Source organism: Lodderomyces beijingensis (assembly GCF_963989305.1).
Source record: "Lodderomyces beijingensis strain CBS 14171 genome assembly, chromosome: 4".
Lineage (NCBI taxonomy): Eukaryota > Fungi > Ascomycota > Pichiomycetes > Serinales > Debaryomycetaceae > Lodderomyces > Lodderomyces beijingensis.
Window position 1 is genome coordinate 1509714 of NC_089973.1, and position 14506 is coordinate 1524219.

At 45.6% G+C, this 14506-nt stretch overlaps 9 protein-coding genes across 9 annotated transcripts; 6 read left to right on the forward strand and 3 right to left on the reverse strand. All coding sequences in view use genetic code 12, as the record gives it.

Annotated features, from left to right (window-relative positions):
• Positions 1-612: 612 nt before the first annotated feature.
• Positions 613-2232, forward strand: LODBEIA_P36660 (uncharacterized protein; the record flags this gene model as incomplete). The annotated part of the gene is made up of 1 exon (XM_066973801.1): positions 613-2232. The coding sequence occupies one exon, from the start codon at positions 613-615 to the stop codon at positions 2230-2232; it is 1620 nt and encodes a 539-aa protein (XP_066830604.1).
• A 307-nt stretch (positions 2233-2539) lies between these two features.
• LODBEIA_P36670 (uncharacterized protein) lies at positions 2540-4342 on the reverse strand (the record flags this gene model as incomplete). The annotated part of the gene is made up of 1 exon (XM_066973802.1): positions 2540-4342. The coding sequence occupies one exon, from the start codon at positions 4340-4342 to the stop codon at positions 2540-2542; it is 1803 nt and encodes a 600-aa protein (XP_066830605.1).
• Positions 4343-5883: 1541 nt separating this feature from the next.
• LODBEIA_P36680 (uncharacterized protein) lies at positions 5884-6786 on the forward strand (the record flags this gene model as incomplete). The annotated part of the gene is made up of 2 exons (XM_066973803.1): positions 5884-5910; positions 6235-6786. 2 exons carry the CDS (start codon positions 5884-5886, stop codon positions 6784-6786), a joined length of 579 nt encoding a protein of 192 aa, XP_066830606.1.
• Positions 6787-7361: 575 nt separating this feature from the next.
• On the forward strand, positions 7362-8409 carry LODBEIA_P36690 (uncharacterized protein; the record flags this gene model as incomplete). Its single annotated transcript, XM_066973804.1, has 2 exons — positions 7362-7512; positions 7655-8409. 2 exons carry the CDS (start codon positions 7362-7364, stop codon positions 8407-8409), a joined length of 906 nt encoding a protein of 301 aa, XP_066830607.1.
• A 238-nt stretch (positions 8410-8647) lies between these two features.
• Positions 8648-9847, forward strand: LODBEIA_P36700 (uncharacterized protein; the record flags this gene model as incomplete). Its single annotated transcript, XM_066973806.1, has 2 exons — positions 8648-8697; positions 8794-9847. The coding sequence occupies 2 exons, from the start codon at positions 8648-8650 to the stop codon at positions 9845-9847; spliced, it is 1104 nt and encodes a 367-aa protein (XP_066830608.1).
• Positions 9848-10033: 186 nt separating this feature from the next.
• On the reverse strand, positions 10034-11182 carry LODBEIA_P36710 (uncharacterized protein; the record flags this gene model as incomplete). Its single annotated transcript, XM_066973807.1, has 1 exon — positions 10034-11182. The coding sequence occupies one exon, from the start codon at positions 11180-11182 to the stop codon at positions 10034-10036; it is 1149 nt and encodes a 382-aa protein (XP_066830609.1).
• Positions 11183-11374: 192 nt separating this feature from the next.
• Positions 11375-12205, reverse strand: LODBEIA_P36720 (uncharacterized protein; the record flags this gene model as incomplete). Its single annotated transcript, XM_066973808.1, has 1 exon — positions 11375-12205. The coding sequence occupies one exon, from the start codon at positions 12203-12205 to the stop codon at positions 11375-11377; it is 831 nt and encodes a 276-aa protein (XP_066830610.1).
• A 202-nt stretch (positions 12206-12407) lies between these two features.
• Positions 12408-13475, forward strand: LODBEIA_P36730 (uncharacterized protein; the record flags this gene model as incomplete). Its single annotated transcript, XM_066973809.1, has 1 exon — positions 12408-13475. The coding sequence occupies one exon, from the start codon at positions 12408-12410 to the stop codon at positions 13473-13475; it is 1068 nt and encodes a 355-aa protein (XP_066830611.1).
• Positions 13476-13657: 182 nt separating this feature from the next.
• On the forward strand, positions 13658-14410 carry LODBEIA_P36740 (uncharacterized protein; the record flags this gene model as incomplete). Its single annotated transcript, XM_066973810.1, has 1 exon — positions 13658-14410. The coding sequence occupies one exon, from the start codon at positions 13658-13660 to the stop codon at positions 14408-14410; it is 753 nt and encodes a 250-aa protein (XP_066830612.1).
• Positions 14411-14506: the final 96 nt, after the last annotated feature.

Here is a 14506-nt window from a genome sequence, read left to right on the forward strand (position 1 = left end):
TACCAGTTGCTTCGTGTGTGAGGCAAGATGGGCGATATAATACCAGATGCTTTTACTCCCAACTTACTTTGACGGTTCGATCTGTTCAACTGTCGAACTAAAAGTTGCAAAAAAAAAAAAAAGAAAAACGAAATTTCGCAACTTATTTTTTTTTCTCATTAATTCAGATGCTTTCTCACGCTGTAAGGACTAGAAGTATTTCGGCAGTTTTAGATTGTCTAAAAGAGGTATAGTAATCTTTCGTGGTGGGATATGATGACAGCTGCCTACTTGGTAAATGAACTGCAGAGGGGCAAGCAGGGAGGGGGATAAGTGGGGCAGATGCATGTAACGGAAAAGATCTTGCCCTTTTTGAAATGTACGGAATTCGAGGATGGTTCTGAGATTTCAGAAGCAAATTGATTTCCATTTAATACCACTTTCATTTCGTTTTCGTTTTCATTTCATTTCCTACATTTGCTGTGAGTTTTCCCTGAAGATCTTGAGAAAACGACACGGGTCTTTTCAAGTCAATCCAACTTGCGGATCCGCCGACAACCACACACACTACGGGCTAGTGATTCAGCTTGATAGAAAGATACAGGAAAAGATTGCTATTCATCCGGCATCAGCATGGGGGACGATCAGTTTTACTACACGCCCACCACGGCGCTACTTAACCTCGTATACCACGTTCAAAATGGAGCCGCAACGGGGACAGGGATCCTCAGACTAGCTTCCATTGCGCGAAACCTACAAGGCCCCATTATTCCCGACTCGATTGTCAATTACTGTGTCATTACCCAAAACAATGTGTTTGGAGGATACCCCGATATGCTGGATTTCGCCCCGTCGATAGTGTTTGCCGTCTTGTTTGCCCTCATCATGGTTATGCACGTTATCATTTTCGCCGTTGACCAATGGAGGGGCCATTACTTTTACCTTTCCTACATGTGGATTTTTTACTCCATCTTGAAGATTTTGGGCTTTGCCTTGCGTGCTCAGTGGTCGAAAGACGTGACGCAGATCCCCACGGGGTTGACGAGTGAAGTGTTTTTGATTGTGCCTGCTATTGTCATTGTGCTGGCCAACTTGATCCTAGCGCAACGGTTGTTCACCTGGAGACACCCCGTGGGTGGTTCGAGGAGGTTGTTTTGGGGATTCATGTTGCTTACCTACTCCTTCGTGTTGATTTTGCTCGGGTTGACCATTGCCGCTTCATTTTCACCATACATCAACTTTCTCAGCTACCGGTCGTATAGATCGTGGATTGCCACGGTGCAATTTACATCAATCATGATCATTGCCTATTCTTTGACTGCGGTTGCCTTGATCGGCTTGAGTTTCTGGTTGCCCACTAAAAAGGATGAGTTGAGATACACTTATCAGCCGTGGTGGATTGAGAGTTTTGCTCCGTTTTATTTCCCTGAAAAGGGAGCTGCTCAAAGGGCAGCTGCTGGGTTCATGAAGCGAAACTCGAATCACAGGCATGCAACGAGAGTTATCGCTGCGACGCACCATCATTTCCACAGTGTCAAAGGCTTGACCAACCAGCGCGGCGACTTGAAGCACAACGTGTCGATGGGGTTGTTGATTATAACCACCACTTTGATCTTGATTGGCGCCATTGGTAGAGCCATTGTCGTGTTCCAAGCCAGACAGGATCGATACGCCGGCGGCGCAGCCAACAAGTGGTTTATGTACGTGTGTTGGGGAATCTTTGAACTCATCATCAACTTGCTTTACATCTTTGGCAGAGTCGATTTGCGTTTCTACAAGCCCGATAGATTGCCTAAGCCAGTGAGAGAAATCGTCACTGCTGAGCAAACCTACTACCCAAGTTCAGATGAAGACGAAGAAGGGTTCCATAGAGATAGACCAGAAACGTATGGCAAGATGCGCGGCGTTACCGCACACGGCTACAAGAACTCCGAGTCGAGGCAAGAAGCGGCCAACGCTGCAAATGCCAACTACTATGGCGACGATGATGATGACGACGACGATGTGGAAGCAGGAGCAACAGACGAAGAAGAAGACAAGTTCTACTTTGAAGAATCCGATATCGAATCTGACGAGTGGGATTTCACTGTGCCCAAACAGCAACCTCACGCCGACGCTGACAAATCGCTTCCTCCAAGGCACGACTTGCCCCTTCCGCCTCCTAAAGCTAGAACCAATCCTCCATACCCCACCGCTGAGGACCAGAAAGGCCCTAAGCCAGATACCGATACCGAATCCGAGTTCAACTTTTAATTACCCCCCACGATTCTCGTTGTCCATCTCATACTACCACAAACTGTTCTCCTTTCATTCGTTCGTTATATTTTTTTGCACAAGTTTATAGACCTTAATCAAAGTGTTATTTATAAAAGAAGACCTTACTCTGGTCCTAACCTTCCTCCTTTCTGAACAATCGCGTCTACATTCAGTAGTTTCCGTAAAAGCATATGGAGTAGTTAATTTTTTAAGTTGTATATCTCTTGAATTGGAATACGAAGAATTGAAACAACAAAAGCTCAAGCTCAAGCTCAAGCTCAACCTTCTAGGGTCTGCCTCTCGTTTACGAGCTTCTTTTGGTCTCCTCTCTCTGCTGGTTCTCCACTCCTTGTTCCTGATCAGCATACTCAACATGCTCTCTTGTGTTAATAACATCCTTGACTCCTTGGTCTCCCATCTTTTGCATCATCTCCATAGCATCAAACGTGTTGGGGATTGTATGCTTGAATTGTCTTGCCCGAACACCATCTTCAAACAACTTGTCGAGCTCAGCAAATGTTCTATTGCGTGTTTCGGGCAAGTCGAAATACGCCCATATAGCAGCCAAGAAGGCAAACCCGCCCCAAAAGAACCCACTCTTGGCCTTCCAGTTCCACTCGGTCGGGTTGAGCATGTAGTTGGACAAGACAGACACAATGATTCCCGCGATATTGTATAAAAATCTCGAAAGCATCACCGTCTTTTGTCTCAACCTGGCCGAGGGCATTTCTGGCACGATGCAGTAGCACATGGGCCCCACCGTCAAGTCGTAGACAAAAGTGTAAACCAAAAGCATCGAGCCAACTCCCCAGCTAGCGGATTTCGAGTTTGAACAACCTAAGCCTCCAGTGATCATGAGAAGAACTGTCATGCAGCATAGACCACCAAAATATATGGTGAACCGACCGAACTTTTGCGACAAAAACCACGAGCCCACAGTGCCAATAATACCGAGGCAGTACTGGATGATGGAAAAAGTGAAAGCCATTGAAGTAGCCATGCCTGCTTGTTGGTAGAAATAGGTTGAGTAGCCCATCAAAGTTGACCCCGTCATGTTCTGAATCAACCAAGTGGTTGCCGAAATTCTGGTTCTTCTCAAGTTCTTGCCCTTGAAACAATCCTTGAAGCTTGCACCCGCGTTGAGGGCGCCTTCTTCAGCAACAATGAGCTGGATCTTGGTCACCATCCCATCAATTACAAGACTCTTGTCCGGAAGATACTTGCAATTCGACAACAATCTGCTCAATGCATATTTGGCTTCTTGAAGCCTGCCCTTTCGCACAAGAAAGTAGGGAGACTCGGGAGCTAAAAACACTCCAGCCAATATAGGCAAGGGCCATATCCACTGGATTCCGTAAGCAATCCGATACGCGTGCGGATCATCCATGTTTGAAATACCTTTCACCACCCCGGAAGAAACCAATTGACCGATAACCCAACAAACATTGACGTATGTGGTTAGATAAACCCGTAGACTAGCGGGACTAATTTCTGATGCGTAAGTTACAGTTATAGTTTGGTACGAACCCCAGTTGATGCCCAATAGAATGTAAGACAACAACAACACTTCACGGTTGGGAGCAAAAAACTGAATGAATATGAGCCCCACCGAGATGGCCAATGCCGGCATCAATGTCTTTCTGTACCCAATCTTGTCTGCGTAAACACCAGCGGCAAATAAACCAAACAACTGACCACATTGGTAACCCATGGACAAACCCGTTTGCCACTTTGCAGGGACCTGGTACTGGTCGATTTCAGGGTAATAGTCACCAAATTTTTTGGCAAAGCCCGGATAAGCAAAGAAACTCGTCAACAAGTTCACGTCATAACCTTCCATGATCAAAGCGGTGGACAAAATCAACGACCATCCAATGGCCTTGGGGAAAGTTCTCAACCCTTCACTTAACGTCATCTGTTTTTCCCTCTGATCGTCAGCTTTGGCATCTTCGGATAATTCCAAGAATTTAGCAATGTAGTCGTCAACGTTTGCACTTGATTTGGTTTTCGTGACAGCGGATTTTTCATCGATATCACTGGTCACCGAGCTTGTTGCAAAGAGCTTCATGTCGCTTGCATACTTTGGGCCAACACCATCAGAAGACATCTTGGCAATTGGTTTTGGTCTCCTTTTTTTTTTCTTTTTTGTTCTTAACGAGTCCGTGAGTCGAGGCTAAGAACATGGTCGAATGTTTGGGTATTTATAGACGCCATGACCATAGATCCTATAGAGTAGCTGGACTGTTGGCTGAATACCCAATTTGTGAAAAACGGAAATTCGGCCAGGATTTTCTTGCTTGCTTGGAGGTCCATACACACAGCAGCGGAGGGGGGAGGTCTGGAAGTATGGAGGGAGGGAGAGGAATGGACAGCCTTCCCATGTTGAATACGCGTATCATGCTAACCAGATGCAAAGCTGGCTAATGCTTATTATTCAACACTTTTGTCCGTATTGGCCAAATCTTGCACTTTTTGGGTTTCCTGAGTCATGCGGCGGGGAAGAAGCAAACATGAAATGCTCGGGAGAACTCCATGAATTGGACAAACAGCTGGCATGGCAAGTGTTGCGTTCTTCCGATCCCCCCTTCCACCCTCCACCCTCCACCCTCCACCCTTCACCTTTTCCCCACACTTTTGAAAATTCGTAAAATTCTCGAGTAGAACAATAGGATAGATCGTAAGACGATGAAAAACCAGAATATCATTCTTTGCATATGGACATTCAGATTTGGACAACAACAACAGCAGTGAACATGTGTCTGGCGAACCTTCCATGCAGTCACAAGCCACAAGTCAGACCAGATGGCCGCTATTTGCTTCACACTGAATCAATAGAACCCTCCAAAAGCAAAAAAAAAAGGTAAGTCAAGTTGATTGGCAACCCTTTTCTCCAAACGGAAATTTACCATGAAAATTTGGGGGAAGCTGAGCTGGTTAATTCGTCGAGGCAACACCGCAATAAAAATTAAAAGAAGCAGTTTGAACTTAACCCTGCTTCGGACATGACCTGAGGAGGGGGGGACATACAGGCATACCCCAGACCTTTAACCCCAACTCTCCCGCCAATCACGACAATCAAGTTACCCCCATTCTTTTGGAGGAAGCAAAGAAGAAGAAAAAACGTACGACTCGTCGAGGCAAATTCGCCCCAAGCAGGGCTTCAAATCTCAACGAGAATTGAAGCGATCTTTCGAAACTGGCAGCACTTGATTAATTCGAGAAACTAGGCGAACTCTCCTGTTGACTCTACTTCTTCTATCCTTCTCCTTCTTCTCCTCGGATTGGCCAAAGTCTCCACTTTTTCAAACTTCGAGCCTGAAGAAGTTAGTGAGGGGATGGACGAAACGATTTGCTTTATAGAAAGTTGACTTGACCACCCCTCTTGTTGGAGGATGTCATTTTCGCTTCTTCTTTTTGCTGCAATTACTCAGACTTTGTTGTTGCTAGATGGTCCCACACGACTATTGACTATACCTGGTGGAAAGAGGCTACAGTTTATCAAGTTTCTCCCGCTACGTTCGCTAAGAGGCTTCAAGGCAAGTACAATGGTGACGACAAGACATTTGATGGCGCCTGTGGTGATATCCAGGGTATAATCTCTAAGTTGGACTACCTCAAGAGTTTGTGGATGTAATTTGGTTGAGTCCGATGTATGATTCCCCGCAGGATGATATGGTATGGCACGATGGAGGATATGCAGGCGTTGATTGACGGGTGCCATGAGAGAGGCATGAAGATTATCTGCGATTTGGTGATCAACCACACTTCGTCGGAACATGCCTGGTTCAAAGAGTCTAGCAAAGAGAGAAGAAACCCAAATACGACAAAAGTGGGCAAAAGTGTCCTCCAAAGAACTGGCCCGCATGTCTCTCTGGATCAGCGTGGGAGTATGATGAACATACAGGGGAGTACTACTTGAGGTTGTTTGCTTCGACACAACCTAATTTGAACTGGGAGAATAAAGAGACGAGACAGGCCGTATATGACACGGCTTTGAAGTTTTGGTTTGAGTGTGGCGTCGATGGATTTAGAATCGATACCGCCGGTATGTACTCTAAAGATCAAGCGTTTCTCGATGCCCCCATTGTATTCCAGGATCAATATTATCAACCTAGTGCAATATACACCAACAACGGGCCCAGGACCCACGAGTTCCACAAGGAGATGTTTGATCAAGTCACTTCCAAATACGATGTTATGACCGTTGGTGAAGTCGGGTACTGCAGCAAAGAGGAGGCGTTGAAATACGTGGGTGCTTCAGAGAATGAAATGAACATGATCTTTTTATTTGATGTGATTGAGGTTGGTTGTGAAGATGGCGACAAATTCAGATACAAAGGTTTCAACTTGAAAGACCTCAAACAAGCAGTGCAAAACGAATGCCTGTTTATTGAAGGTACTGACGCCTGGTTCACCGTGTTTATTGAGAATCATGACCAAGCAAGGACCATCTCACGATTTGGAGATAAAAAGCATCAAGTTAAAAACGGTAAATTGTTGAGTATCATGCAGACAACACTCACTGGTACCAAGGTCAAGAAATTGGAATGACCAACTTGCCGCGAGAATGGCCAATTGAAGAGTACAAGGACATCAATACCATCAACTACTATAAAGCTTTTGAGGAGAAATACGGCAAGGACAAGGATTTCCCTGAAAAAGAGAGAAAAGCTCATGGACGTTATCAACCTTGTCGCTAGAGACCACGCGAGGTCGCCAATGCAGTGGGACTCGAGTGAGTTTGGCGGTTTTCAGACCTCGAACCGTGGACTAGGGTCAATACCAACTACAAGCAAGTCAACGTCGCTAGTCAATTAGACGATGTCGACTCGTTGTTAAATTTCTGGAAAAAATCATTGAGGTTGAGAAAAGAAAACAAAGATCTTTTGGTTTACGGTAACTTTAAGATCTTGGACTTGGATAACGAAAAAACCTTTACCCATGTTAAAAATTTACCAACGGCTTCCTCACCCAAAGCCTACGTCGTCCTCAATTTTTCAAAAGAAGATGTCAAGATTGAAAAAAAAACAGGACGGAAGGAGGGGGCAGACCACTTGCAATGCCCTATTCTTGTTTTTTGTTTGTTTTTTGGTTACATCTAGATAGAAGTTATTGAGTATTGGAACATGGTTAGTTTTGCGGTCTCGGGAGAATTCTCTTTGTCTGCAGATTTTGGAGGGAAGAGGGAAGGTCTTGGTGACTTCCTGCCTCTAGAAATACGTAACAACGCTTCAACCTCGTGCAATCCACTCTTTCAAAGCAATCATGGCAAGCAGCGTATGTGGATATTCCAGAATGGCAAGGGCTTGACGTAAGGTCGGTGGCCCGCTAGTAGTCGTGCATGTAAGGAAAACCGCGGGGGAGCCTCTACCTCTTTAAACTTATCGCGATGGATGGGGATGCCAGTGAGCCCTTGAAGCTACAGGCAACTGCTTTGAAACCTATACAATAGCCAACAAGAAGATGGTCTCAAACATATGGATTGCAGCTGCAAACGATGAGAAAGACGCCGTTGCTAAATTGGTTGAAGTGGAGGGTCTCTCGCCAAATGCCAAGGACCCCAACGGGTACACCCCGATGCACGCGGCAGCGTCGTATGGCCATCTCGATCTATTAAAGTACTTGCTAAGCAAAGGCGGCGACATCAACATACAGGATGCCGAAGGGGATACCCCGTTGCACCACGTTGAAGACCTCAGTGTCGCCAAGGCTCTAATCGAGCAGTTTGACGCGGACTACAAGATCAAAAACAGCGATGGGTTAACGGCAGCAGAGTATATTGAAGAGGAGGACGAATTCCCCGATGTAGCGAAGTACTTGAGAGGGCTTGCACACGGGAAGCCAGCAGACGCTGGAGAAAATGGCGGTGGCGATGAAGATGCCGAGAAAGAAGCAAAGGAGGCCAATGCGTTTTTGGAGAGTTTGCCTGAGCCCAGAAACGTCGATGGACATGAAATTAAGTATACTTTGGAGACGGAGCAGCAGCAAGACGGGGACGAGCAACTCAGTCCAGAAGAGTTGGAAGAGAGGAGGAAGAAGATTGAGGCGGTGTTGAACAGTGAGAATCCAGAAGAAGAGTTGCGCAAATTGATCCAGAATGCCGTTCATGAAGGGTTGAAGCAGGACAACGATGAGCTGACTAGCGAAGAACCTAGTAGTAAAAAGAGAAAGTAGCATCCGCAAACACATATACACTGAAACATTTATAGACTGATACCAAAGAAGTAGAAAAGAAAACGGCCTTGACCTTGGATTTGTTGTGGAAGCGTGGAGGAGCACACGGCTAAGGGTAGCGACGTTTCGCTCGCATGTATTCTATCTGTTGTGGTTGAAAAATCGTTCAGGATCTCGACAAGATCTCGAGATATCTCAATCCATCACAAACAATTCGTAGATAGACGACAGCAAAAAGATGATTTTCGAGTTCTTGTCAAAGTATTTCCCATCGCAAGTAAGCCATCAGTATGTTAAATTGACTCCAACAAAAATACGTAGGAAGTGAAGGAAAAAAAAAAACAGAACTATGTTTGTCTAGATACTAACCGATTTTTTGTTTAGAGCTGCTGGCATCACGTTGGAAGAACTTCAGGCATTGACGTTATGGGAAAGAGTCAAGTTGAGGGATTGGAGGTTAGAGTTTTTCACGCTTGGGTTTATCTTGCTATTCATCGCCTTGTTCAAAGCCGGCGATTTGTACAGTCAAGCCAAGGTGACAAACTTTTTAAAAGGGATTGAACCAACTTTCAAGAAGCAATTTTACCAATTCGGAGTCACGCCAAACAAGCTTTACGTGAAAGATAGCGCTGAAAACTACTCATCTTATGCCACGGGACGTTTGAACATTTCCAAAGTCGACTTGAAGTTTAGCCTCGTGCCTAGACAAAACATTTTCCTCTGGATCATGGAGACTGGGTTCAGCTTATTCACAAGTAGTGTCGCTGCGCCACAAGACAAGGTTGAAATCACCATTACTCCTCTGGGCAAGTACGACAATTTCATTTCCGCTGTTGTTTCCAAATTGGGGATGAACGACGCCAGAAAGTTCAACTACTACTTGTCCTTGTGCAAAACTTCCGACTCTCCAAACTTGCCAGAAAGCTTTGTGTACATGAGCGAAGTCAACGAGTTTCAGGAGAAAATCACAACTGCTGAGTTGAAAAACTCGCTTACTTTGCAGAGTGCCTCCTACGTGAAATTGGTGGCATTCACCGACCAGCCAGCTGTCAAGCCTGAAACCTTGAGAGGGTTTGCTCCTCAAAGAAGAGTGGTTATCGAGTTGTCTCTCACAAACAACAAGGAGGCCATCAAGGTCATCAACAACGTCTTTGACGCGGTGTTTGACCTCGTTGACAAATTGTCCGAGCAAACCATCACCTTCAGACCCGAGGCAATCAAAAAAGTAGTCAAGACGAGAGAGTTGGAACTTGAAAAGTTGAAAAAGATTGAACAAGAGATTCAAAATGAGAAATTGGCCGACGAACAAGCGAGGTTGAAGAGGGAGGAAAGAGAGAAATTGAGAAGCTTGTCGAGAGAAGAGCAATTAAAGGCAGAGAAGAAAGCGCAGGAGAAGAAGCAAAAGAAATTGCAAAAGAAACAAAGAATCAAGATGTAAGTCCAACTGAGGGTTCTTTTGTTTGTTTTTGCTTAGAACCTAAGCTGTAACAAGGGTTTATGTCACATCGTTCAAGTTCCTTCCCCAAAAAATTGTCAAGAATAAAAATACTTAAATTAGTCATGTTCGTCATTCGTTCGGTATTTACGCAGCATATATATGTACATTATCTCAAAGAAACCTTTTCTATATTTTCCCCGTTAATCTCCAACCTCTTCCAACTGGCGTGTTGAAAACTTCAATGATCCCCGACCCTAAGGCATCCGCCAAGATCCAATGTAGATCGTAGCCGTAAAAGGGTTTGCGGAAATTGTTCAACTTTGGATCTCCCTCCATGTTTACCCCCAGATACTTTTTAAATATGTCCTCTTCTAGCAATTCCTTGTGTTTAGTTTTGTTTAATGTCTTGACTAGCCAAAGTCTGCCCTCGTTCACCAACCTGAGGTATGTCCCGCAGCCAGGGTACGAAATGGCAAAGTGGCTTTCTTGCTCATTGAAATAGTTTGACGTCAAGGTGATGTAGCCAAGTTGCACCAAGTTTGAAATGCCTTCATCGTCAAACGAGCTTGAGGAAACAAATAGTTCTTGTGGATGTGATTGAACAAACTCATAAAACCTCTCGAGGCTTTTCCTGGCACAGTCCTTTTTGTCAGCGACTGCAGCGATAGACACCTTCAAGGCATCATAAAAGTCGTCACTCTTGGCTATCACATCGACGTTTTCAAATCCATAACTGACTTTCAGCGGAAAATTACTGAAAGACCTCAGAATCACGGGGGAGGCGTTGCTAATGACGAATTTTCGAATCAACCCTCGCTGGATGTTCATCTCGATGGACTTGTCCACAAATGTATTTCCCTGTGAGTTGAAGATGGAGTACATCTGCGAAACGGTCACCAAACCCAGGGGCAACGCTTGCCTAAACTTGAGCAAATCCGCCTTGGACACACTTGAAAGCCCCTTTATACTGGATATAGCTTCCTCTAGTGGGAGACCATGCAAATGGCCGAGCCTGTACTTGTCGTGCAAACTGGTGGACTCTGACCACCGGTTGCCGGTTATTGAATCTATAGCCACAACAATGTCATCTTTATCTGGGAGCTGATAGTCTAGCTGCACGTTGTAATCGGAAACTTGAAGCTTCTCCGCGTTGCCTTTAGTTGGCGAAGACGGCGGTGATGGAGAGGAGCTTGAGTTCTTCTTGAGCAAGTTCTGTTTATAGACCCGCTGCGACGGCAAGATCTTCTTTGCGTCCCGTTGGAATTTCTTGATGGGTGATTTGGACGGGCTTCGGTTCGAGGTAGAGGTTTTAGCTGCACTATACTGTAACGGCATATCTCTTGGGTACAAGAATCAGAGACCAAGATGATGAAAAATGATGGCAAAAAGAATCCAGGCACTCGCTATCTTTTTATATTTCAATTTTTGGCTACAAGCGGTAGTTGTGCCGCTGAACAGAGTAATTGTTATGGCCAGTACAAGTTCGACTCGATTTTTTACTATTTACATCTACGACGTTCGAGGGAACTATTCTACTTCCAAAATGACGGTTTCGCCGTTGTTTCCCGTAGTGAAAGATTCAATCTTCACGTTGTATCTACCGACTTCTGTTATGTTGGTGATTGGCGTGTCGGGCGTGTCAATGTAGCTTAGTTGCACGGTGTTTGGGTTGATCGGCTTGCCACCTAGCTCGCTCAACTTGATAGCAATGCTCTCTTTGCCAATGGGTATTGATGACGCATTGAACGTCACCATCGCAGGAAGTGTTCCTTTACTTGTTGTCCTCTTAATCTTGATATCATTCTTATTTGCCGCTTCTTCCTGCAGCAACTCCTCGACGCTTTTCAAGCCAGCTTTGCGGGTTTCATCTAGGGCAATTTCAAAGTCGAGCTCAGGCGAGTTGGACTGGAGATCGAGTTCAGGTTTTTGCGTTCTCCTGTAGGACGACTTCATGCTCGAGAATATGTCCGAAAGGTCGTCAAGGGACAAGGCTTCAGCTTCTCCTCCTGCCACTGGCTCTTTTTGTTCTTGTTCTTGCTTGGATGCAAGGGCCTCCTCCTGCTTCTTCAACCTCAACATCCTTTCTTGTTTTTGCAATTCCTTCAACCGGAGTTCCTCAATGTCCACCACCTCTATTCTTGGCGGGGTGGTTGGTGTCACGTAGCAGGCTTTGTTGTCGATATGTAGGTAGTTTCTCATAAACCCTGGCTTGACTTTCAATAGTTGACCCTTGACGCCGATTCCAGGCACGTCTTGTAGTAACTGCACCTCGACAAATTTTCTAGCAGTTCTCGTATAAACGTTCCGCACCGATCCTGGAGAGAAAACACCCCTCATCATCGTTCGAGCCAATGACATTGTAAATCGCAACAGCTCTAAATCAAGTGTAGAGTGTAGAGTGGGTTCTTGGTGGTGTTTGACTTGGAAAATTTTTGTGGGTGAAAAATGTGAAAAAAAAAAAAAAAAAAAAAAAACGCTTCAATGTGGATCTCACAACAGGGGATGGAAATGGACTACAAGTTCAATTATCTTTCACATGGAGGGCTCCCAAAGCAAGTGTATGATATGTCAGACTCTAATTTCAAAGTATACCTGTCCAGCGTGTTCTCACAAAACCTGCTCTTTAGAGTGCTACCGAACCCATAAGAGTCGGCATTCGTGTTCAGGTAAAGTAGATGTATCGCGATTCATCAAACAAGATGACTTGGCGTCAGACCCTATACATCTAAACAGAGACTACAACCTCTTGCAAAGCTTTGATAGGGCCATCGACTTGTCCAAGAAGGATATACGTCAGAATGCACGGAACATTTTGAAAAGATCGAGGAATGAGATTCAGCAAAGCAGAAAACGATTCAGAAGACCTGGCGAAGGAGACGACCCTCGCAAGAAACTGGTGTTGAAAGTGTTTCCGCACGATCCTGCGATGATGGTGAAAAGAGAGAATACCCTCGTGATACAGGTCCCCAGCGGCATGCAGCGGGCCTCGTCAAACAAATCGGGCTACGACAAGAAACTGAACTGTTTTGTGTGGACTATAGAGTGGATCTTTGTCGGTAGCAACGGCAAGGAGCTTGCGCTTTTTACGACCTACCGGCTGAAGGAGAATCTAACCTTGCAAGACCTCGTACCGAAGCACATTTTGGATTCCCACGGCATGATGAACGGCAAGGAAGGGCTGCAGCTCGGCTTTTACCTCAAAAATGCTCTTAATACCCCGAAAAACTCGGTCTTGGTCTTGGAGCCGGGGTCTACTTTGAGCTCCGCGTTGAAGGACAAGATTGTTTTGGAGTATCCTACTATCTACGTGGCAACGGCCGGGGCACAGTTAGAAAGCATAGTTGTGGACGAAAAACATGGTTACGATTTGCGGCAAGAAGACAGCCTGGACGCTAGCTCCTCGGAATCCTCTTCTTCTTCTTGTTCGTCTACCTCAGACCTGAGTAGTAGTGACGACGACGAGGATGAGGGTGATTCCGAGGGCGCACCGGAGGAGTCTACTCTGAAACCCTCCCATAGTATCGATAACCACCAACGAGAGCCAGGTCCAGGGATACAAGTTATTCTGGACTCAACACTCGGGGAAATAACTAAACCTAGCGAAGTAGATATAGACGAAGTAGACTAGTTGCATCCTTGAAAAGTGGATGTACTTGACAGACGATATGGGCGACTCACCATTATTTTTCACTTTTGCTCTGTTTCTCTACTGGTGCAAAAAAATAAAGGCAGGAGAACCAAAGAAGTCTACTGCTTCTTCTGAAGGTAGGTTCCGTTCCCGCCACCCCCCCCCCCCCCTTTCATGATGCCATGAGCTCGATATTCAAAAGGTTGTCTGACTCGGATAGAAATTCAAATGCCTCGTTGTACTTTGGGAACCTTGATCCGCAGTGTCTGGAGATACTAATGTACGAGTTGTTTCTCCAATTTGGCCCGATCAAGAACATCAACATGCCCAAGGACCGAGTACACAAGAGCCACCAAGGGTACGGGTTTGTCGAGTTTAAAAACGCCGAAGATGCAAAGTACACTGAAGACATCCTCCGAGGCGTCCGCTTATTTGGCAAGCTATTGAAGTTGAAAAAATTGGACACGAGAACCCCCGTGCAGACGCAGCAGAACCGCTCGATAGGCACTTTTGTCAACACGAGGCTGGAGCTCCTCAGCGACAAGTACGTCGACGTGGGAGCAAGGATCTTTATCAGCAACTTGAACCCGTTGATAGACGAGCAGTTTCTTCTCCAGACGTTTCTGGGCTTCGGAACGGTGATCAAGCAACCCGAGATACGTCGAGACCCCGAGGGCAAGTCGATGGGGCATGCGTTTGTCACGTTTCTGGATTTCGACGCGAGCGACAGGGCGATTGAGAAAATGAACAACTCCGTCTTGATGAACTCAAAAGTCAGTGCCGCCTATGCGTTCAAGGAACAGGCAGGCACGAAAGGGAAGAGGCTTCGACACGGAGACGAGGCCGAAAGAATATTGGCTGAAAGTGCTAAAAGGAACAACGCCACTGCAACGAGGTCGAAAAAGCCCCATAAAAACCGGATCCTGAAAAGGTGACAGCACACACGCTTGTTAGAGATTATCTACCTTCTCGGAAAACACTAGATCATGTTTCACCTATACTGGCATCTCATCTATACTCTTACTCCTCTT